Source organism: Cervus elaphus, chromosome 4 (assembly GCF_910594005.1).
Source record: "Cervus elaphus chromosome 4, mCerEla1.1, whole genome shotgun sequence".
Taxonomy (NCBI): Eukaryota; Metazoa; Chordata; class Mammalia; order Artiodactyla; family Cervidae; genus Cervus; species Cervus elaphus.
In genome coordinates this window covers 15,334,764-15,357,947 of record NC_057818.1, presented here as the reverse complement: position 1 = coordinate 15,357,947, position 23,184 = coordinate 15,334,764, and the positions used below count along the sequence as shown (strand labels likewise).

General features: G+C 63.0%; 1 protein-coding gene across 3 annotated transcripts in view; it reads right to left on the bottom strand.

Annotated features, from left to right (window-relative positions):
• Positions 1 to 990: 990 nt before the first annotated feature.
• Positions 991 to 23,184, bottom strand: part of ZFPM1 (zinc finger protein, FOG family member 1) — a 65,588-nt gene continuing 43,394 nt past the window's right edge. For 2 of the 3 annotated variants that reach the window (XM_043898267.1, XM_043898266.1), the window contains 7 exons: positions 16,044 to 16,177; positions 8,719 to 8,821; positions 6,951 to 7,160; positions 3,538 to 3,771; positions 3,248 to 3,343; positions 3,019 to 3,165; positions 991 to 2,951 (listed from right to left, as the gene is read on the bottom strand). In XM_043898267.1, coding sequence (XP_043754202.1) covers positions 1,111 to 2,951; positions 3,019 to 3,165; positions 3,248 to 3,343; positions 3,538 to 3,771; positions 6,951 to 7,160; positions 8,719 to 8,821; positions 16,044 to 16,177 — 2,765 coding nt within the window. In that variant the 3' untranslated portion in view covers positions 991 to 1,110. The remainder of the gene's footprint in view (positions 2,952 to 3,018; positions 3,166 to 3,247; positions 3,344 to 3,537; positions 3,772 to 6,950; positions 7,161 to 8,718; positions 8,822 to 16,043; positions 16,178 to 23,184) is intronic. The other variant, XM_043898268.1, reaches the window with a different exon arrangement.

The following is a 23,184-nucleotide window of genomic DNA, read 5'->3' as shown; positions in this document are numbered from 1 at the left end:
CTCATGTGGTTCCACTCAGAGGTGACACCTCAAAGTCTGTGCAAATGAAGCACTGGGCCTCCCATTCCCCAGCCTGGGAGGGCAGGTGGGATGGTCTTCACAAGGTGGGCATCTACCAGGAAGCTAGCTGGCTCCCTGGGGGCCCTGACCAGCAACTCTGGTCACACCCTGGTACTTAGGGTCAGCCGAGAGCAAGCAGGAGGGGGCTCTTCTTGTCCTGACACAGGCTCCTCAGCCTTCTACCACTGAGGACTGGGTGGGATGGAACTTGCCTTGGGCAGGAGAGTGAGTCTGAGTGTGTGGCAGGAAGCCTTTCAGATATTTGGAAGGAGAAAAAGGCCAAAAGTCAGGCCTCACTTCCAAGTGCCAAGACCACAGCCGGATTCCTTGCTTGGGTTTGGGCCAGGTCATGGTCAGCCATGGTGCATGCAGCCTCCATAGCACCAGCAGGGCAGACTGGGAGTGGGGTGGCCCCAACCTCATGCCCACTGCAGCCCCCACAGGTGCCTGCTGCCCCCAGTCCAAGAGCTGGCTCCTCTCATGACACACTGTCAGCTTGGGGCTTCGGCTGCCCATCTCCCTTCTGCCCCCATCGGCCTTGGCAAGCATGGTGCTTCCATCTCTGGATGACTCGGTGGCCTGTGACCAGACAGGTGGCATCCAGCGATCAGCACTGAGCATGTGGAAGAGCTGTGAGCTGGCCAGGATGAAGTGCTTCTCTTTGGCATCTGGTGCCCAAACGAGAGCTTCTGGCTGGATCCTGGAGGGCAGCAGTAGACCAGGAAGGCCAGCACCTGCTCTCCCCATGCCTCAGGGGCCCGGAGCAGTGTCATCAGGCCCGACCCTGGCCGAGATCCAGCTCTTAAGGCCACTAACCATGTGACTCTGGCCTGCTATGGCCAGTGTGTACTCGGGTGTGGTGCTGGCCCTATGTGCGCCCACCCCGTAGGGCCCTCTGCTCAGAGAACTAGGCTGCTCCACCACTGTGCTCAGCAAACTGAACTTTTTTATTAAGTGCCAAGGTCCAGGCGGGCGCTGTCCCCTGCAGCCCCTCTGCCGAGGCATGTGCGTGGTTTCCCCGGCCCCGGCAGGGCAGCAGCAGCCGGGCGCTCACTTTACGTGCTCGGCCGCGTGGGAGGAGCAGTAATACTTTTTGTGGGCGATGAAGGTGGACAGGCTGCTGAACCTGATGTTGCACAGGCGGCAGTACCTGTGGTTGCCGTTGGGCACGGGGGCCGGGGATCCCTGGCTGGGGGTCTGCACGCCCTTGTCCGAATGCGAGGGGGGCGCCGGCACCGCCTCCGGGGACGCGGCTGGGGGCGGGCCGGGCCGGGGGCTGCTGGCAGGCGGCTCCTGCAGGTCCTGGCCGTTGAGGCCATCGCGGGGAGCAGCGGGCGAGGGCGTCCGGGCCTCCGCGCTGGGGCCGACTAGGGGCTTGCCCAGCAACAGCCCGTGCGCCAAGCGGAAGTGCTCAATGAGGTCGCCGCGCACCACGCCGTTCGGGGGGCAGTAGGGGCAAACGACGGCGGGCGGGTCCTCGGGGGCCGCACGCAGGCGGCGCGGGGCGGCGGGGCACGAGAACTTTTTGTGCGCCAGGTAGGCCTCGAGGCTGTGGAAGCTCACGCGGCAAGCCGTGCACTCGTGGTAATCGGCCAGGGCCGCCAGGCCAGGCGCAGGGCCGGGGACGGCTGCAGCAGCCTGGCGTCGCGGCTTCTTACTTAGGTCGATAGGGCCTTCGGCAGCGTCCAGGCCGCTTCCGCCTCCACTTCCGCTTCCGGGCCGCGGCGATGCGGGCGGTGTGGGGGCGGGTCCGGGTGGCGTAGGGGCGGGACCTGGCGCGGAGGGAGGGGCAGATCCGACCAGGGGCGGGGCGGGCCCGGCCGCGTGCAACTCGTAGAGCTTGCGGCGCCTGCGCGTGCGCACTGGCGGCGCCGAGGGCGCGGGTGTCCCGGCTGGTGCTGGGCGACGCGGCGGTGGGTCGTGGCGCGAGGCGCAGTAGTAACGCTTGTGTACCGTGTAGGTCTCGTGGCGGCTGAAGCGGATGTTGCAGGCCTCGCACAGCGTCCGGCGGGGGTCGTCATCCTCGTCCGCCCCGCTGCCCGGGCTAGGGCTGCCCTCGCTGCCCCGGCCGCTCGCATCAGCCTCGGCCTCGGGCGTGGCCGCGCTCCCCGCCTCGTCCTCGCGTGCCCCGGGACCCGGCGACGAGCGCGGCGCCTCGGCCTCGGCGGATGGCGGGGCAGGGGGCACGCGAGGCGGGGCGGGGGCCGCCTTGGGCCGGCGGGCTGGGGGCGCGTCGTCGGGCGGCCGGCGGCCAGAGCAGTAGAGGCGCTTGTGTACATAGAAGTTGTTCACGTTGTTGAAGGTGATGTCGCACTCGAAGCACGTGGCGCCCTTGGGGGCCCCCGCGAAGAGGCCGGCAGGCGCGCCCACCCCCGCACCCGCCTGCAGCCGGTTGTGCACCAGCTCGGACATCTTGGCCAGGATCTCGGAGGCCGGTGGCGCTGCGGGCAGGTGCGGCAGGAACAGTGCGCTGGGACCCGGGCTGGAGCCAGGCGTGGGGCTGGACAGCTCTGCTTTCACCCGCGCGGGGTCAGGGCTAGGTGGTGAAGGCGTTCGTGAAGGGGCGAGGGGCCCTGGCTCTGCCTCGGGCTCCTCCGCTGCCTCCACCTTGATGCTTCTGGGGGCCGCTGGGGGCTCGCCGCCGCCCCCGTTCTGGGGACCCGCTCTAGCCTCTCCGTTGGTGGCCTCGGCCAGGGCCTTCCTATCCACTCCTGGCGAGGGAGCAGGCGCCAGGCCTAGGTCGGCAGAGGCCAGGGGGCCGTGCAGTGCCGTGTGCTGCTGGAAGGTGGCCAGACTGTCTGTGGGGAGAGCCCAGGGGCCACCTGTCAGGGCTGGAGCAGGACCTGCCTGGGCCAGACCTGAAGCGGGGAGGGTGAGAAGGGAGAACGGGGCTGGGCGGACGTGGTACAGAACCAAGTCTGAAACTGCCACCCCTCTTCCCAGTTCCCAGGGGCTCACCTGTGGAGAGCTTGGCAGTTGGGTGGCCCGCCCCTGGTGAGTAGATCTCAGCCTTAGAGCCTGGCTGGCAGACCATGTGGTTGGTCACCAGATGGCTGTAGAGGATGTCCCTTGTGGTGGAGATGAAGCCGCAGCTGTGGCAGACTCCTGCAGAAGGGCCATGGAGTCAGGGCCCTAGGCGCTGGGCCCCACCGACCTTGCCCACGGCCTCCATCCCCAGCCTGCTTACCGGTCAGCGTGTCTGTGTGCACCTTGAGGTGCCGCTCACAGTTGGCCTTGGTGGTGAAGGCGGACAGGCAGATGAGACACACGAAGGGGCGCTCTCCTGGAACACAGGCCTTGTGAGGGAGCCTCACTGGCCAAAGACCCCTAAGCTCTGCCTCCCAGGACCCTGGGGCCCGTGGGAGGCAGCAGGGAGTCGTAGAGAGAACCACCCAGGCACACACATGGCTGGCATGCAACCCCAGGACAGGCATGGTGAGCCTGGGTGGGAGGACACGGCGTTGGGGGGGTGCTCACCACTATGGCTACGCATGTGGATCTCCAGGGAACTGGCGCTCGGGCAGCTTTTGCGGCACTGGGGGAAGGGGCAGACCCGCTCATTGGGGTAGGTCTCCTTGGGCTTCTCTTCCGGGGCGGCCACGGCAGGGGAGCCAGCACCCTGGCGGCTGGCACAGTAGTAGAGGAGGTGAGCTTGCAGGTTCCGCTCGCTACGGTACCAGATGCCACAGTCTTTGCAGGGAAAGACGTCTTCTGAGGGGACGAGAAGGCAGGGGAGAGTCGGGCCCAGCCTGAGGGGGTGCCCCGGCAGCAGTGTGGCCACCTCCCACCCAGGGCAGGCTTGGCCCTCTGCAACACGAGGGTTGTGCCGTGAGGTCCTCCAGCTCAGGGGAGTGAGGCCTGTGACTTGGGCTGTGCCTTCTCAGGTGTCCCTTGATGACACCGTGTCCCCTTTCTGTGGATCTCCAGGATGCCATGGGGACACGTGGATGGGGTCCTCCAGGATGGCCCCTGCACTGCTTTCCAACAGTGAGCCCTGTAAGGAGATGCTGGGGTCTTGTGGGTGCCCATGGAAGGAATGTGGTCGGTGGGGATGACAGGACATGGGGGACAGCCTGGAGCTGGGTGCCCGTGGAGGAGGAGGAGACAGATGGGTGGGCATCCAGGTGCACGTGTCCCCAAGCACTGGGGGCAGGTGGAGGCCAGGAGCTGCGGGGGATGAAGAGCGTCCGAGTCAAATACACCCCCCACCTGATGGCTCCATGTGTTACTGGTCAGGCTTTGCTGACTTGCCACACTTACCCGCCTGGGCTGCCTCTGCGTTTCTGGTTTATGGGAGTGTGGCCTGTGGGGGTGGACCTGCCAACTGGTGAGGATTTCTCTGATGGGCGCTTCAGCAGCCCTCAGGTTCTCAGAGATCCTTAAGGAATGTCCTGTCGTTTCTGCCCTGCTCTGTGGCTGAACCCAGGGAGGGGGAGGCTTTGTTCTGTGTCCTGACCTTGATGGGTGGAGGAGGCTGGGACCCCTTCTTGGGGTTTTAAACTCTGTAGGTTAGGATGTGTTCCTCATCCCGCTGGTTGGCAGTTACTGAAGAGGTGGCTGCCTCCCCACCGCCCGCGGGTGCTGCCAAGTTTCCACCTTCTGCCTCCTTTAAACCAGCAGTCCCCAGCCTGTTTGGCACCAGGGGCCAGCTTCATAGAAGGCAATTTTTCCACAGATGGGGGTGGAGTGGGGATGGTTTGGGGATGATTCAAATGCATCACATTTATTGTGCACTTCATTTCTGCTGTTCCATCAGCTCCGTCTCACATCATCAGGTGTTAGATCCCAGAGGCTGGGGAGCCTTGCTCTCAGGAATGTAGTACCTGTCTGTGGGCTGAGGTCGTCCCTTCATGCGCAGTATCTGCAGTTTCACTGGCCCCAACCTTCCCACTGTGTTACCACTGGTTTTCAAGTTCCCTTTTATTTGGGGGCCTCAGGGCAGCTCTGTTCTCTTATCAGCGGAGGCCTGGAGCTGGTGGTGGGCTTTTGGTATCTGCAAGCTCAGTCCTGGGGGGTGGGGGGCTGGCTGTGGCACGGGGAGGGGGTGGGAACCTTGGAGCCCCAGGTGAGCCCTAGCCCTGAAACAGCGAGGACGGTCACGGCCCCACTGACCAGGGGTGACCCGAGTCCTGGGTGGACACAGCCCCGTGACCTGCACAGATGCCTTGAGATGGGCATCAGCTCCATTCCTCTCATAGTGAGAAAACGGAGGCTCCGAGCGCTAGTCTCAGGAATTAAACTGGGTCTGATTGACTGTGGAGCTCAGGATCTGAGGACCTTTCTAGACCACCAGCTGGAGACCCACTTGAGGCTGGGGTGGAGTTGGTGTAAACTCGATAGCAAGCCCACCATGGCCTCACAGATGAAACATCAAACTCAAGGGGAGGGAAACGGAGACCCAGAGAGGCTGCCTCTGGGCTGGCTCTAGAGGAAGTCCTCCAGCACGGGGGCTCCTGGAGGGCCTCCCTCCAACAGAGGGGAGATGCCCTGCTGGGCAACGGATGCCATTTCCTGCCCAGGTGCAGTGGCCATCTTGGCCCCTTAGAGACCCTTCCATTCAGCCTCCCTCCTTCCTGAAACTCCAGTGTTTAGATGAGACCCCTCTGTGCTCACCACTGCCCTGAGCCCCCTGCAGGACCCATTCTCCCTGGGGCAGTGGCCTTGCCCTGTCCAGTATAGTCCCTCCATGCGGGATCTGGGTACGGGCCTCCTGCCTGCGCTTGTCCCCCTCCCCTCTGGCGACACCCACCTCACTTGGCTGCAACTGTTTGGGTCATGTTGTCTGTTCCAGTGTCTGCAGATGCTGTCTCTCCCTGGGGCCTCATCCCACCCAGAGCTCCCCACTCTGGCCACACCCTGAGTCCCAGCACAGGTCCACTCAGTGCCCAGCAGGCGCCTCGGGTCAGGCTGCTGGGTGGGCCCTCCTCCCTGCCTGTGGTGGACGAACAGTCCACGGCCACGCCGCAGTCCTGGCCTCGTGCTGCTGCCTCCTCCCCCAGCAGGCCTTCGGGCTCCACCGCCTCTCCAGCCTCCGCCTCGGTGCCTCCACCCGCTTCAGGTCATCATGTTTGACCTGCTTAAGAAGAAGGCCACTTTTCTCCATCTAACAGCCATGCAATTTTAGAACTAAATTGGATCCCTGACTTAGCAACTGCATACACACTGCTGCCTGAAACCCCTCTGCTGGGGTCATTTCTCAGAAGGGACCCCACCCTCACATGGGACCACTCTCGGAATCTTGCTGTGGCCAAGGTGATGGTCTTGCTGAGCTGCCTGTCTGCACAGCTGCCCTCCCTGGTCTGGGGGTCTCCTGAGCACCCTGACTGAGGCAGCCCCGGCCAGTGCCCACGTCACTGCTTTCCCATCGTGAACCTGCCCGTGGCCACCTGCCTCTGCCCTGGGGGTGGTAGTGGTTCCCTCAACACAGGCAGGTCCCCCCACTGCTTGGTGTGGCGTGGACATCAAACAAGGATTTGAGGAATAAGCAAGTCGAGACCCTCTGCTGGTTGTGGGGAGGGTCCCTCTGCTTCAGCTGGTCTCACCAGCAGCTCTGTCCCAGGGACACGGCCGCATCCCTCACAACTGGGAGGCAGGGAGCGGGGCCAGCACATAGTGGGTTCAGGCAGGGCCCCCAGGGTGGGCGCATCAGAGGCCCCACCCCAGCCCCACAAGGCTGGCCGAGGAGGAGCTGCAGAACCTGTGTGTGCCAGACATGCCAGGTGAAAGACCCCCTCACCCATGGGCTGCATCCTGGGGCTTTCCCCGGAACCCCACAGCCAGGCCTCCAGGCCTCCTCTAGTCAGCTAACAGACCAGGTGACTGGTCCCTGCAGATCTTAAGCTGGGCACCCCTTGCATTCTAGAGGGGGTGAGTGGCAGTGGGTTACTCACTGTTGACAACCGCGGTTGCAAGGATGGACGCCATGCCGGCCTGCTGGGGCAGGAGCTGGATGTCAGGGTGGGAGGGGGCTGGGCTCTCGGGCTCCGCCGGCTCCTTCTTCACAGGGTGGCTGGGGTTGCTGGGGGGCTTGGCCACCAGGAGCACTTTCAGCTGTCCACCTGCAGGCACCGGCCTGGTGAGCCGGCACCAGAGGGCTTCATCTGCGGGGGAGGGCAGCTGTGACGCGGCGGCCGGCAGCTCCAGGCCACGACGGCCATGCCTCTGCAAAGACTACCCACCCGCCTCAATCTTATCCTCCTGAGCGCCTCTGCACGACCCCATCTTAGACACCTGGGTTCCGCAGCCGGGCATGGGGGCCGGAGAGAGGCCACACCAGGTGGGCAGCTGTGGCCAGCTAGTTTCCATGGTGCCCCCTGCATCCTTGGGGCTCCTGAGTGGTCCCCCGGAGTGTGCCTGCTCTTTGGGCCTCCCTGCCCAAGCCTGTCTGAGTGGGAGGGCCCTTTTCCAGGAGAGGGGAGTCGAGCAGACCGGAGGGCTGGGTAGCCACTCACCAAGCCCTGGAAAGGACTCACAGCTCAGCCGACATGGCTGTTTCCACAGCGGCCTGCAGGTGGCAGCCTCGGCTAACAGGACTCAGTCCAGCTCAGAGGCTGCCAGGAGCCTGCCTTCCCTAAGAGGCACGACCCCAGGCCACCTTATGAGACCCTCAGGGACCCTTGTCCTACCCAGGCAGATGTGCCTTGCTGACCAGGCCAGGCAGTGCTAACCAGGCCATGTCCCAGTCAGGTGTCCAGTCCCCTAGCTGGTCAGCTGCTGCCAACCCGGGCCCTCCAGTGCTCTCTGGGCCCTGAAGAGTACCCTCAAGCAGGGAGGAGGGGTCAGGGTCCTCTAGAGAGGGGTACACGGGGGCCATGTTAGCCAGGTCCATGGGTCAGCACAGGGCAGAGGGGAAGCTCAAGTCCCTGGGTGCTGATCTCAACCACCGCTTGGGCCTTCGTGCCCCGGGGACCCCACATGGGGAGGGGCTAGGGTGGGTGTTGGAGCAGCAGCTCAGCCTGGTCCCCTCTTGCCCCCAGGAAACTTAATTCATTGTACTCAGGTGAGGGGGACACCCCCAGAACATTCTACCAAAGTGGAGCCCCCTGTCGGGGAAGGAGGTGGGTTTCCTGTGGTCAGCAGGCACATGGCCCTTCTAGGTGTCCAGGCTGTGGTGGCTGGCCCTTGCTCAGGTGTAGAACTTGTCATGAGTCTGTCCCCCTACCCACCCTGGAACCAGAGCCTCCATCTGTAAAGGGAGGGCCCCCACCTTGACACCCAGATCGTCACACACTGGGAAGGCTGGTCTGGGCAGACCTGGGCAGGCAGGACGAGAACACCAGGGGTGCTGAGGACCCAGCCTGCCCCCCTCCCTTGAGGGCCACTCCTGGATGGCGCAGGAGGGACATGGGGGCGAGTGCTTTCCTTGTCCTCACAAGACAGAGACCCCACATGGACCTGCCGGCCCCTGCCAGACCCGGCAGCCCACCAGGCCTGGTTCCTCGGCTGCCCTGGTGGTCTCCCAGAGGTCCTGAGGGCAGTCCTGGCCTCATTGGGGGGCTGTTCCTCCATGCCCAGGCAGACGCCTGTCCAGCCTCAGACTGGCATTGATTGGGGCATGGCAGCAGTGGCCCAGGCAGGCTGGTTTGCCTTTAAGGGCCGCCCCAGGGAGAGCATGACCCCCTCCTCCGGAAGCCGTGAGGGAAGCGCCAGGATACCAACCCTTCCGGTAGATCTCCGCGTTGGCCTCAGCCTCAGCCAGGGCCTGGGGCAGTGTCCTCAGCCAGCAGGCCTCGTCCTCCAGCAGCAGGGTCAGGGCTGGGCTCTGGGGGCAGGAAGAAGGGTCAGCAAGCACTCAGTCATGCTCCCGGACACAGCAGAGAAAGAGGTAGGCCAGGAGCGTCCCCAGGGGCCACGTGGGCAGAAGCCTGAGAGTCCACCCCATGGGTATCTTGTCCAGGCTGCGCCAAGCACTACGCTAGCAACAGGCACACCGCAGGGAGCCGGTGCCTTCCACGGGTCAGGTGCTGGGTTCACTGGGGAACTAAGGCCCAGAGAGGTCGAGCAGCTCGCCCAGGGCTGCACAGCCAGTGAGTGGCAGAGTAGAGGCATGCCCAGACCTCCATTCGCTGCAGCCGCCCCCTCCTGAGTGGGCTGCTACCCCACGCTCAGGCTTCTGGCGCACAGACCCCTGGAGTGACCAGGGGACTGGCCTGGAGGAGATGGCATCGTCCCTGTCCTCCCTCCCAGCCCTGGGGTGCGCCGGCGCACCTCTGTCCGGTCCATCCCGGGGCTGGCAGATGGCGGACACGCGAGGAACTTCTGCCTGGGCCCAGCAGCCCCATGAGGACCCCGGGCAGCAAGATGTACCCCTGCCTTGCTGGCTGAGCAGCCAGCCTCCTCGTGGCTCCCAGAGCGTGGTCAGCCCCTCGCCCCCACCTTGCTGGCAGCACCCTCCTTCCACTTCACAGGTGAGGGAAGGGAAGGGGGCCAGCTCACTCCCCCAGTGGCCTGGCCTGAGAGTCTGGTCTTTGAGGCGCCCAGCAGGGAGCAGTGCAAGGGCCAGCTTTCCCTGCCTGGCCCCAGGTGGTTGGAGTGACCACTGCCACCCATCAGGCTGCAGCCCAAGGGCTGGGTGGGTTCTGGACTGCTCCTCTCCAGTGGGGCTGCCAAGCTCAGTCCCTGGGTGCCATGTGCAAACTGTGTTGACCTAACTGTAAGACCGTGTTACCTGCGGCCCCCCGGATGGGGATGTTTGTGCACCCCAGGGCACACGTGGCAGTTGGCCAGGATGCTACATGGTGGGATGGCTGGGGCAAGTAGCACTTGGGGGGCTCCTCTGATGGGTTGTGGGCACCACCACGTCTGGTCCAAGCCCACGGCTTTACTGGGCTTTGCATGCAGGGACCACGTGGGCTCCAGAGCTGGGTACTGGGGTGCAGTCCAGACTCCCTGACTGGGAGACTTGGGAGGGCACTGGCCCTCAGTGCACAGCGGCCTCACCATACCCCTCCGCGCCTTGCCCTCCTCCTGTGTGGACTTGCGCAGCCCCGCCAGTGGACCAGCCTCACAGCTCAGTCGTGGAACAGTCGAGCGGAGAATAGTCAGCCGGCGGGTCATGGGAGTGGAGCTGGCCAGCACCATGCCCACCCTGCCTGGGCCTCAGCATCTCTGCAGACAGTGATGCCCGGAGCCCGCCTGCCCCCTTGACTGACCCTGTGCTGCCGCCTGCTCTAGGGCTGGGTCACGTCCCTCTCTGTGACTCGGTTTCCCCTGGGGCACCGGGCAGTCACTGTCGGTGTGGCGCTCCCCCAGCTTTGGACAGCGCCTGCCTGGCAAGTGAAGAACAGGAGCACGGCCACCCTTGCTCCTCCATTCCCTCCAGCCGGCAGGACACAGCGGGCAGGGGCTGTGCCTCCGGGCCCAGGAGGCCACCAGGCTGTCAACCGCCAGACATCAACTGGAGGCGAGGGCCTCCACCAAGGAGCTGGCTTTTGAGGGAAGGCCGCAGAGCCGGGGGTCTCCCCGCTGGGAGGTTTCTGCCACCCACAGCTGGGGACAGGCCGGGGCCAAAGTGGAGTGGGTGCAGCAGCGCGTGGCCGGCAGCTCCCGCATCCTGGCTGGCCCGATCTGGGCCGGCAGCTCGCAGAGGCGGGGGCCTCTCCGCGTCTCTAATGAATATTAATGAGTGGAGGAGGGAGAAAAAAATTAATCTGCCTGATCCTCCGATGGGTGCTGCGGTAACGATATGAAATCTAATTATTCGTCCCAATATTTCTAAACCCTCAAACTGAGACTGACAGCCTCCCGGTCGGTTTAGTGCTTATCACTCCCGGGAGCGGCGTGTTCGCGGCATGATAAAAGCACAGCCCTGCTGACGCTGCAGAACCCTCGATTCTCCACGTCCGTCCACGCGGAGGGCAGGAGGCAGCGCCATGTTCCGGGGGCTCTGTGCCTCCTGCCAGGAGCCGCCCCTTGCCCGGTGGCTGCCCTGGACTGGCTGGGTGCCCATGAGGGTGGGCGAAGGGCAGGGGACATGGGGACCCCATGCCTGAATTCCAAGAGGGAGAGGGGCCAGGAGATCCAGTGTTAGGACCCTTCCCCCTCATTCCCTTGGCCCTTAATACTCTGGGGGAGCCTGGCCCCCACTTACATGGGGAAGGCTGAGCCCACCACCCCGGCCTCCCCTCCTGCGCTTGGACCCTAGGCGTGCAGGCACCAGTGCCCCACCACAGTTCCAGGGAAGGGAGCACGCCTCCACCCACCCTGTCCCGGCAGCTGCAGCCTGCCCCCCGCCCAGCCCTGGGCGGTAAGGACAGAGTTCAGTCTCTGCCTCCCCTGCTGTGAAGAGGCAGACACGGTTCGAGCTGCCCTATTCTATCTTTTCTTCTTCCCCTCTGCCCCCACCCTAATTCCAGGCAGTCCTGGGACAGAGCCCTTTTCTCTGGTGGTTGAGGGTCCTGTGGGCAGCAGGGTGTGAGCCTGGCCCTTCTGCCAAAACTATCAGAGACTGGCTACCTCCCTTCCCCGGGTGCCCCCAGGCTCACTGGGGGGTTTGGGTCTAGCTCACTCTGGACAGGCTAGGTCCAGAGTGAGCAAGAAGCTTGGTACCCCACCCTGCCTTAGCTGTGGGGGTTGCTTGGTCCCTTCCTGACTAGGCCTCCCCACCCAGCCCCGGGATAGCGGGCGGCCCCTTTAAATTCTCTGGGTGCATCTGAGAACCCTCCTTGTTCCCCCAACAAAGAGGTCAGTGTCTGGGTTCTCTGCCCGCCGATAACCATCAGAAACCCTATCTCCACCGCATCCGCTGTGACAGCCATATCTCAGGCTGTTCCCAAACCTGCGTTGCGTCCGTGAAGCAGTGTCCAGGGGTGGCGGGGTCCTGGCTCAGGGAGCCAGACGCCCCGCGGAAGGCCTCCCAGGGTGCCACGGGCAGGCTCATGGGAGGTCAGGGGCGCAGGCTGTGGTGGGCTCTGACCAGGCCTGCACCCCTGTCTTGTCGGTCCGTCCCACTCACCATTGCCAGAGGCATCCCCACCCTGGGGGCGGCTCAGGTGTGTCAGGCGAGAGAGGCACAAGGGACCCACCATGTGCCATGCCCGGGCTGGGCGTCTTCCCTTAGGGATCACTCCCTATGGCAGCCGCAGGAAGAGGGACCTCACCGGGAGGGCACTGGTCCGGTGCACTGCAGCACCCCACCCTCTGGCCAGGCAGGGCTTGTCCTGCTGAAAGTTTGGCTCTGCCTGGCCATGACCACTGATGACAGCCTTTGGGGGGGGGGGATCCCATGGGGAGAGCCGCTCAGAAGCTGTTGTTCCCGATGGCCCAGCCCCATCTGTGTGGAGCCAGCTGACCTCATGTCAGCCTCATGGGCAGGGGCTGCCTGCCCAGACCTGCTGCTCCTCCAGAGGGTCCCTCCTGCCTTTCACTGACGTCACGGTGGCCTTGCAGATAAAGTGGATGAGCTCTGGGAGGGCAGCTGGACAGGTAGATGGATGGGCCAGGTTAGTGCAGGCCTGCTTGTTCATTCATCCATCCACCATCCATTTACCCTTTCACATAGTTACATACCTACCTATCCATCCATTCACCTACTCATCCACCCATCTTCTACCTGCCCACAGATTCACCCACCTATCCATCCTTCACTTGTCCATCTATCTTCCATTTAACCATCCAGTATCCACTCATCCATTCACCATCCACCTGCCCATCCATCCAGCACGCAACCTTCCATCTGACATCTACCTGTACATGCATCCATCCATTTATCCATCCAGTGTCCACTCAGCCTTCCATCCATCCTCGTCCATCTACTATTCTTCCTCTATTATCCATCTACCTTTTGCCCATACATGCAGCACTTAACCTTCTATCCAACATCTACCTGCCTGTACACACATCCATCCAGTTATCTAGCCAGTATCCACTTACCCTCCCATCCACCTCTGCCCATCATTCTACCATCCAGGTCATCTGTCTACCATCTGCCTGTCCACCCATCCATCCATCCCTCTACCTATCCTCCACTCATCATTCTCTTACCCATCTACATATCCACCCACCACCCATCCTGAACATTTCTTCTGCATCTGAGTACACGTTTTACACTGCTGGGCCTCCAACCCCTGGGTTTTCAGCAAAGGCCACAGTTGCATCCTGGGGTACCCTGAGGTCCCACAGTGAACCGACTTGACTCCTGGCAGGCTCTGTGCGCTGTGTCCTCTCCTCGGTCCCATCCCCAAGGCCCGGCGTGTGCAGGGACGCCACCGTGCCTCCCCTCGGCTCTGCAGGCGGCCTAGGCCCAGGGCGATCGTGGGAAAGTGCTGCCGCACCCCAGTTGCCCCTCTCCCACTTCGTCCTCCAAACAGCAAAGACAAGCTGCGTGGCGGGCGACAGGATGGTCTGGGGTGGGAGGTACGCGGGGGAGAGAGCTGGGCCCATCAACTGAGCTCGATAAGGGGCCCGCTGGAACACTAGCGAAAATATTTAGACAATAAATGAAGTATCGGAGAGGCACGCATATCTTTAAGAAATCAATCATCTTGTACGCGTGTCTGGACACTTGGCGCCAAGGCGGAGATAGCGCCTGCTGGGGAGATAAGGGTTAATCAAGGATTTAATTCTGCAGGAGATAAGTCGCAGGCTGAGCGGGCTGCCCTTCCTCCCTGGGCTCCTCTGCACGAGTCTCAGAGGAGTGCTCCCTGGACACTATCTCTCTGCCTGGAGAGGGTTTCCAGCCTCATGCCAAGTCTCCCCAGGCTGACCTGTGCCCTGGGCCCAAGGAGTACAAGAACCTCCAGAGGGGAGGCTGCCGGCGGGAGGGGAGGGTCCGGGGGTGGGGGTGCAGTGGGGATCTCGGGGCTCCAGTCCCCCAGCCCCACCTTCAGGGGTCTCTGCTCTTTGGTCCTGGTGACTGCATCACGTTACCTCCCCTCTCGGGCCTCAGTTTTCTCATCTGGACATTGGGAACAGCAGTGCCTCCCTCCGGCAGGGAGAAAACGAGGGGCCAAGTCTAAAGACAGGTGCCTAGAGTTGTGTCTGGAACACCCAGCTGTCCCTTGGAAGGAGGAAGGAGCGGAGGGAGAGGTGGGGGCCCGGCTCAGGACAGACGGAGGGAGCCAGTCAGTCTGCCTTGGTGCCGTCACCCCTACGGCTTTTCTCGACACTTGAGAGTTGAGATGTGATAGTCACAGAGCTCCCACCAACACCCCCCTAACAGCTACCCTCTCGAGGGTAGATTGCTGCTTGCATCCCTCCAGTGACAGGGAGCTTCCTGACCATAGGGACTGCGGTAAGCACCACAGCCTCAATCACACAGTGGAGCCAAAGTCTGGCTCCTTCCAAGTTGCTGAAATCCACGCTGGAACTCTCGCTGCTTCCTACCTGCCTGGGGCCTTGGGACAGGAGGGTCGCCCTCCACAGGGTGCCGGCCATGCTCCCCTGGTGGTGTGGCCTGGGGTAATCGCCGCACGTGTATCACCTCATTTAACTCACCCAGCAACTCCGGGAAGCCGGCTTCCCCGCCTTACAGACGAGCTGCCACTCTGCCACCCTCTTCACTGCCGGGAGTACAGGCTCAGGCCTCAAGGACCCTACGGGACTCCTGTGTGTCCCCCTGAGGTTCCCCGGGCTGAGGAGAGAACAGCTCAGAGAGGTGGGGCACACGGCAAAGCGGCCACAGGGTGGGAGACCCCAGGGTCTGACCCTGTGCCATGGTAATGGCCTGGCCTTGAAGGTGGGTGCCCTGCGTCCTGGGCCAGCCTCCCACCACCTTGCTGAGCCGTCTCCAAGCTCCTGAAATCCGCGTTCTGATTCTGAGACCTCTGCCCCAGTGTGACCCATGCTCAGGCTTCATTTCTCACCAGCGTGGCTAGGGGCCGTGAGCCACTGTCCGAAGGGCGTGGCTGGGGATCCTGCCCACACTCCTGGCCAGCCCTGCTGCAGGCCCTGTGCCTGGGCCCGGTTCCCTCTGCAGAGAAACGGGCTCTGTCTGGTTGGAGCTGATTAGGGCTATGGGGAGGGGGCAAGCCCACCCTCACGGCCCCGCACTGCCACTGAAGGCCGACCAGAGGCCCAGCACCACAGGGCACCTGCTAGCACCCTGGATCCAGCCTCACCTGAATGCCACACTAGCAATCACAAGGGCCCAGGTCATGGCTGCGCCTGCACATGCGGGGCGCTGGGCCCTGGACTTGGGTGAGCCAAGCTGGGTGCTGCCTGGCCTTCCAGGCCAGCGTCACCACGGCTGGAGGTGTTTCCCGAACACTCATCATGCACAGCCTCCCTCCCCACCCCATTCCCCATCACAGCAGGTGGCCACTCCACCGCCCACACACCAACTCACACAGGTTCTAAAGTGAGCACTTGTGCCCCCTGCGAGAGGACGCTGCACAGACTTGCCTTAAGGACAAGTGGCCCTGAGACAGGTGACATGTCGCCCAGTGGTCATCAGCCCGTACTGGAAGCGCTCGGGCACCGACAGGGCCCGCTCCCTGTCATCAGGAGGACCCACAGGCACGGGAAGGGACGGTCGCTCGCCCTGGGTGGTAGCTGTATCCAGAAACCCACCTCACTGGCCAATGGGGGTGGCCCCGCCCCTGAAGTCCAGTGCCGGGGGCAGCGCCGCCTGCCTGCCTGGGCACAGGCCAGGCCCGGCCCCACCACTTGGCTCCTTGTTGCTTCCTCCCTGCAGATGCCCTTCCCTTTCTCTGCCTCACCAGTGTCTACTCCTTCACTGAAGGCCCACGTAAAGAACCCTCCCCCAGGCCGCCCTTCCTTGGTCACCCTGAGGGCTATAGCTCCACACCCCCCCTCCGGGCAGCCCTCCTCTTGCACCCTGAGGCCCCATAGGCCCTGCACCACCTCTTCCAGGCAGCCCTCCCTGTGCTCCCACAAAGTTACCTCTTCTCTTCCCTCCAGGTCCCAGCACCTCATATCTGCATCTCCTGACCTGTTTCAAGTAGAGAGGCAGGAGCTCCTGGGCGGGGGTCTAGCCCAGCCCTGGACACTGCCTTGGCCTATGTGACTGAGATTGGGCTACTTACCAGTTCTGCCTGCCTGGGGGATGAGGCTCTGGTCTGGATGCTCCCACAGAACGGGCCCCAGGACAGGCCCTCGGTGAGGCTGCACCGAGCCCGCACGCACCTCTGTCCATCTTGCAGCAGCGGCTCCAGCTCGTCTACAGGGAGAGATGTAAGAGGTGTGAGGAAGGCCCGTTGCCCAGGTTCAGTCCATCCTTGCAGCCCCCCTCACCCAGGAGCATTCGGGGAACTGAGGGTAGAGGAGGGCGGGCGACGGGTGGGTGGCCCTGTGGCCCGGCCCAGGTTACAAGGGTGGTGCTGGGTCCTGGGGGCCAGGCCAGACCCCACGCTCAGACTTTTTATGGGGGATGGCAGGCTGCAGCAACCAGACAACAAGGGGCGCCTGCCACTGGATCTGAGCAGGTGGGCGCACAGCTCAGGGACCACGCCTGCCACATTGGGACGCGTGTGCCTTGCACAGCTCAGGGCGGGCACACAGAGCCAGGTCACCCCCTCTGCCTTACACGGGGGCGACACCACCAAGGACAACGATGCCGACAAGACCCACCTCCCGTCCCGCCACACAGTCCTCCCGGCCGTCCCCCATCGGCTTGAGTCCCGAGGTCTGCAGAGCGCACCTGTGCAGGCATCGGTGGAAATGCTGGCTTCCCACTGTGAGTCAGGGACTGCATACCCCCACCTCCTGGGGTTGGGGTGAGGCTGAGTGAGTCAGCCCTCTTAGCACCCGAGCACAGGGCCCAGCAGGGGAGCTGGGCCAGGAGCCAAGGGTCCTGCCCCTGAGGTCCTTGGCACAGCCAGACCGCGTGCACCCAGGTGGCGCCATCACTCCCTGCAGGACCCCCACCCACTCTCTGGAAAGGTCTGGACCGGATTCCTGCTGTGGCCCTTGGTCAGCAGCTGCCTTTCTGAGCAGTCTGCTGCGCTACTGGGGGTCGAAGGCCCTCAGGCTGAGGCCGCCTGTGCTGTGGCCGGGGCGGCCACCGCAGGGCTCTGTCCCGTGGATGTGGACTGCCGGCCTCTGCCGGGAGCTTCCCCAGTCCCTCTCAGGGGGCAGGACCTCAGGGCTGCACAGTGACTGCAGTCAGGCTCCCAGGCTCAGCCGGGCCTTGCCGCACGACCCACATAACCTCATGGGGCGGACCACAGGGCGGCCCCTAAAGACACCTGTGCCGCAACCTGGGGTGGGCCCTGCAGCAAACGACAGGTGTCTTTGTGAGAGAGACACAGGAAGAAGCCCCTGTGAAGACAGAGCAGGGACTGGAGTGACACAGCCGCCGGGACACTGTCCCTGAAGCCTCGGGACTGAAGCTCCAGAGCTGTGAGAGAGCAGATTTCGGACATTTCAAGGCACCAAGGTTGTGTGATTTTCCCTGGGCCGCCCTGGGAGAGACACGTGTGGCAAGTTACCCGCCCGCTAGACCCAGTGTCCTCACCAGGGAGGGGATGATGGTGGCCGCGCCCCGACAGGGCGGTCCCTCCCCAGGCCACATGCCCTCGGCCCTGGAAGGCGGGGCCACCTTGTCCCTTAGGTGCCACCTGGGCCTACAGAAGCCTCATGTGGCCTGGCCTGGGCCCCGAGCAAGCACTGCCGTGTCGGCCCCACTTCCTGGATCCCTGATCGGGCAGGCTGTGGCCTTAATGGGCCTGATTATCAGATAACTGCCGGCCTAATGGCACAGATAACGTGCAAATACGCCAGGAGGCCTGGCTAAAACGTTCTAACTGGGTCCTTGTCTTCCCCAGGGCTGATAAGATGGCAGGGGACCAGGACGAGGCCAGGAGGCGGTGCCCTTTATCGGCCCCGTGGGGAGGGGCAGAGGCCGCCCCATTGCTCTGTGGCCCGCCCACAAGGGGCTGTGTCCTCTACCCGCGCACCAGGATGGCCTGGGTCCTGGCCAGGGCTCCGCAGGGTACTGGCCGGCACCCGGTCACCTGTTCCTGCCCAAACGGCCCTGTGACATTGGCCCTCCCCTTGTTCCTTCCCCCAGTACAGATGAAGAAACAGGCCCTGAGAGGTCATGAGGCTGGCAGTGGGAGGTCAGGATCTGAGCCCAGGCCCCTGCTCTCCAGGGTGTACCTGGGTCTCTGGTGCCCCATTTGGCTGGCCCCAGGGGGTGGGAATGTGGGGAGTAGAAGAGGCTGCCTAATGGCGAGCTTGCTGGGCCCTCGTGGGTGTTGCTTCCGAGGGTGGGGGAGCCCACCAGGGTTAGGGTATACTGCCCGTCCCTCCCATTGCCCCCACTGGAGGCAGGGGTCAAGGAGGAATCTTTCAGAACCCCGATGTGCAGACAGCCAGAGCCTTCAAGCCTCGCGGGGTCTGCACATGCACAGGCCTCTGGAGCAGGGAGGTCCACGCCCCTCCCTGGACTTCAGCTCTGCTGCTGGGGCCACGGAGAAGCCAGGGGCAGTCCGCTCACTGTCCGGGGCCTGCTTCTGGCTGGTCAGGCTGGGGGCCCCCTGCAGGAGACAGTGCTGTCCGTCCGAGGCCAGCACCCACCTTCCCCGGGGGAGGAGGAGCAGGAAGTCAGTTCAGTCTTCCCAAGAGTGGCCGAGTCCCACCCAGACCTGGGGACACAGCGGGGACGGGGGTGGCTGGCCCAGGTCCCCCTCCAAGGAGGGGATGGGATGCAGCCCTGGGCTCCCAGTCACCCCTGACTTGCTACAGCTGTGGGATCCTGAAGCCCCTCTAGCCCTGGCGGCCTCCTGGAGGAAGAGGCAGAGAGAGCACCCACCCACGCCGTACCACAACAAACTGCCGGCTCCCTAATCGCACCCCAGGGCTGGCGGCCCCCGCTCCCAGATAACAGCATGGCTGGTGCTTCCCGTGGCAGCCGCTCCATCTCCTGGGTATCACGCACCACCAGAGAGGACGGCTCCTGATAAAGGCAGCCGTTCAGCATGAGGAGGTAGAACCCACCACTTTGGGCTTGCTGGGGGCAGGCCCAGGCCTGGGAAAGGCACAGAGGCCAGGGACCTGAGGGATGTGAGCTGAGGATCAGGCAACGGTCAATCAGAACCCACTTCCCTAGTCCAGGGGAGGCTACCCCTGAGAGGCTGGGCATTAGAAAGGGTACCCCATGTGGGCAGTCAGGGCCATAGCAGGTGCCTAGCTGGGTGGGGTGAACATGGCTAGATCTCAGCCTCAGCTCACTCAGTGCACTTGTGTGGTATACAACCTGTGCAACTGTCCACGATGGCCCTGGTGATGTTCTGCATCCAAACACTCAGATAACCTATTTTCAGCTCCCAGTTCCTGCCTAACCCCAAGCACAAGTCAAGCAGGTGTTAAAGCCCAGTTAGCACCTATCAGAGACCCTTTCCCAACCAGAAATAAAACTGTATCCAAAAAAGTGGGGGGAGGGTGGGTGAGGCCACCTACCCCTGGCAGACTGGGTACTCGGTGAGAGCTCCATTCAAAACTGAGAATGAATTAAAGTACGAATGAGCAAGGAAGGGGCTGGGGGTGGGAGCTGACCAGGTAAGTGACAGACAGGAAGACACAGCTAATTTTAAACAGCGCCTAAAGCTCCAGAGGATCTAGACACTGGTGGCCTTGGAGATGGTCAGCTCCCAACTGCACTCACAGGAAACGTGGAGCCAGGGAGGCCCAGGAGTGAGGCCTGGCCAGGTGGGACCGGAACCGTCTTTGAACTTAACAGAACCCCAGGTAGGTACCTGGGGCAGAGCTGAGAGTGGCACATCCTCTGCCGTCAGAACTCCCAGGAAACATGGGTAGCAGTGGCAGCACTGCTGGTGGGCCAATCAGGGTGGACTTCCAGGTGGAGGTGTCCTCCGCCCTGGGCGCCTCCTGTGACCACGTCTCCATCTCCTCCTCCCAGGTCCAGAGAAGCTGGAGTAAGCAGAGCAGCTAGGACTCCAGCTCCAGCAAGGTCCTGGCGGAGTCCTCCCTGCCTTACCTACCACGGCCCTGTCCCCACAGCTGGACAGTGGGGGAACGATGCCATCTGCCCTGAGAACTGACGCGGTCTTCATGGAGCTTCCAGCTTCTGTTTATTGAGCCTTAGCCAAACGCTTGCCATAAATCACTGGGATTCCTCCCAGCCACGCTGAAGCTGTCCCCCCACAGGTGTACAAGGGGAGAGACCGAGGTTCAGAGAGGTTAAAAGACCAGCCCGGGGTACACAGCTGGCTGGTGGGATTTGACCAGAGCCCTAGCACGCTCCCGGTCAGGGCCCTGACACCCTTTTCTGGGTCTTTCTGGGTGGAGGCAGGAGGCGATAGAGAAGAGAGGGTGGGGAGAGGCAGCTGGAGGGCAGTGGGGGGCAGTGGGCAGCCCCTGCTCTCCTGTCGCAGGCTGGCTCCTCCTGGTGTGGGGGAGGGGCAGGCCTGGGTGGGCCTCCCCACGGGGGTCGGGCCATCACTACCGGCACAGTGTTGGGACAGAGACTAATTTATTCTGGCAAACAACCCCACACATGTTATTTCCAGAACAAACATGCCACGCTGGGATTCAATTTCACCCCCAAAGCATGTGTGAGAGTCCAGATGAGAAAATTCAGCCTTTGCATATTTACATGATTTAAACATCTATTTAGGTCTCAAACCGCTTCAATGGCATCCTGAGAGGCCACAGAAAGGAGGCAGGACTGGGCATGGCCACCCCAGGCCTGGAGTGGGAGCCCAGAAGATGGGGTGGCGGCTGGGAGCACTGGGGTCTGGAGTCTACAAACAGGCCAGTCCTGCCACTGCCTGGCTCTCGCTGAGCCTCCGGTCACCTGCTGGGCTGGTGGCTCCGAGAGTAAAGATGGTGCCCGTCAGCTTGTGGGCCCGGCACGCCCCCTCCCCTGCGCCTGGGTGTTTCCACACCTCTGGTCCTGCCAGGGCTGCAAAGGGCTGTCCTCAGACTTGGCCCTGCCCCCAGCTCTGTCCCACAGCCTGGAGTCCTTGGCTACCTCCTTCAACAGCAGGCGAAACAGTGAGAAGGTTCTGGTCTCCCTGTGCTTCCCACTGGAATGGCCCAGAGAGCTCGGATGCTCAGCAAGGGCTGCAGCCATCTGGCCAGACCTGAGCTCCTTCTTGAGGAAGGATCCGGGGCTCCAACCCAGACCATCTGGCTCCAGAGCCCGCAAGCCCAGCCACCCCCAGGTCCTGCCGAACCACGGCCCACTGGCCGCTTGGCGGTTCTGCCCGAAGGGCCCTGATGTCCTCAGGAGTGTCTGTGAGCTCAGGCCTGCCCCGCGCTCTGCTGGCTGGCCCCTCCTTCCAGGGGCCGGGCTCCATTTGTGCTAATGGCCAGTGGCCTCCAGGGTACAAAGGCCAGCCGCCCGGCAGTCCCCGCCCTGAACGGTGGGCTCTGGGATCAGTGTGTGGGTGCCCACCCTGGGGTCACTGCCAGAACCCACTTATCTAATCGGCCTCATCGCTCCCGCCCGGCCCCGCCCTGCGGCTCCCGGGGGCCAGCTGGCCCCGGCTTTGTCGGGAGCGGCCCTATCTCAGGGATCATGCTGTTTGCCTTTGATAAAAGTCACAGAAAAGGGACAGAAGGAGTGAGAGGGAGAAGAAGAAAACCCCAGAGTGAGCAGGCTCCGCCCTAGCGGGTTCTAGAAGTCTCCAAGGGCCTGGTCCCAGAGCAGCATGTCCTGCACCAACGTGCAAGCAGGCACAGAAGGGGCATGCACCTCCCTCAAGGTCACGCAGCAGGCCAGGTGGTGGGGTTAGCCTGACCAGGTAGGGTGGGCACCACCAAGGCTGTGGGGGCCCATCTGGACACACAAGACCCGGAGCTGGTCACCTTCCCTCCTGCTCTGTGACCATGGAGTCTCTGGGCTGGGAGGGGAGGGTCTGTCTATACTGGCGCTGAGGCCCTGGCCATGTGTGGCTATCCTGTGATCTGGCTGGAGGGGCAGACGGCAAACTCCCATCATCTCCTCCGAACGCTCCCACCCTAGGTCCCACTTGCCGGCCTGCTTTTGATTCCTGTTTACCGACGGGGCAACAAGGCCCAGAGGAGGGGACTGTGGACAGGCCAGGAGGGGGACCCAGGTCCTGCGGCATGAGCAGCGCTGTGGGATGTGCCTGGGTGAGCCAGCGAGGTTGAAGTGCATGGTGGGCAGCCAGCTGCTCTGCAGGAGGCCCACACACCTGCTGGAGCCATGTGGCTTCTCCCACCTGGGCTGGTGCCCCAGGCTGGGTTGTGGCAAGACTCTCACCCTGGCTGCTGACAGGCTTGGTGGCCTTCTCTAAGCTGTCCCGCCCTCCAGGCCTCAGGACCAGAAGATGGCCTGAATCAGGCCACACCTGAATCCCACATCAGGAAATTAAAAGGGGCGGAGCTTGATCCTAACTCTGCAGTCACTAGTGACCATGGTGCCTTTTGTACAGACTTAGGCTCCCAGCTGTGACTCACAAGGACAAAGTGTCAAAGGGACATGGTTAAGCTTTGGGGTAAAATTGGTGGGGTCTATTTCTGCCACTCATTGCAAGGCGTGGAGAACACATCTTGGAGAGGTCAGGGGATGGTCTTAGGTCACAGGGCCAGCAAGCAGCACAGGAGGGTGAAGCCCAGATCTCCCTGACCCCAACCTGCGACCCGACCCAGGCAGTATGCTCTCGCTCACAGCAAAGCCAGCACAAGGAGAGGCTGAGCATTCTGGGCCCTAGGCACTATCCTGTCCCTGTCCCCTTTCCTCAGGGGAGCTAAGCAGGGTGGGAAGCCATCCTGACACCAGTCCTGCCTGTCAGGCCCAACCCTGGAACCCTGGGCCCACAGCAGCGGCATGGACAAGATGGAAGGAATAACCTGACGCACGCCTTCTAGATAAGACAGCTCAGGGAGCCACTGGCTCAGAACAAAGCCACTTGAGTGTTCGGAGGATTAGTGGCTCTTTGGGGCCGGGTGAGGGTTTCCCCTCTGCCTCCAGCCTGGGTTCCCCCAGGGAGCCCCTTGGAGTACCTGGACCCTGGCAGGAGAGCCTAGAACCAGCAGAAACAGCTGGAGGGGCTGAGAGCTGGGGGCACGTATGAAAATGGTGACGGGCTGCAACGAGTTAAGAATCATATGGCATACACCAGGGTCTCTGGCCTCGTGGGGGTAACTGGATGCTGAGACAGAGCCAGGCTCTGGTTCCCACGGGACCACGACCTGCTGGAGCCCAGTGCAGCCTGCCGCCCCTTGGCCTCAAAC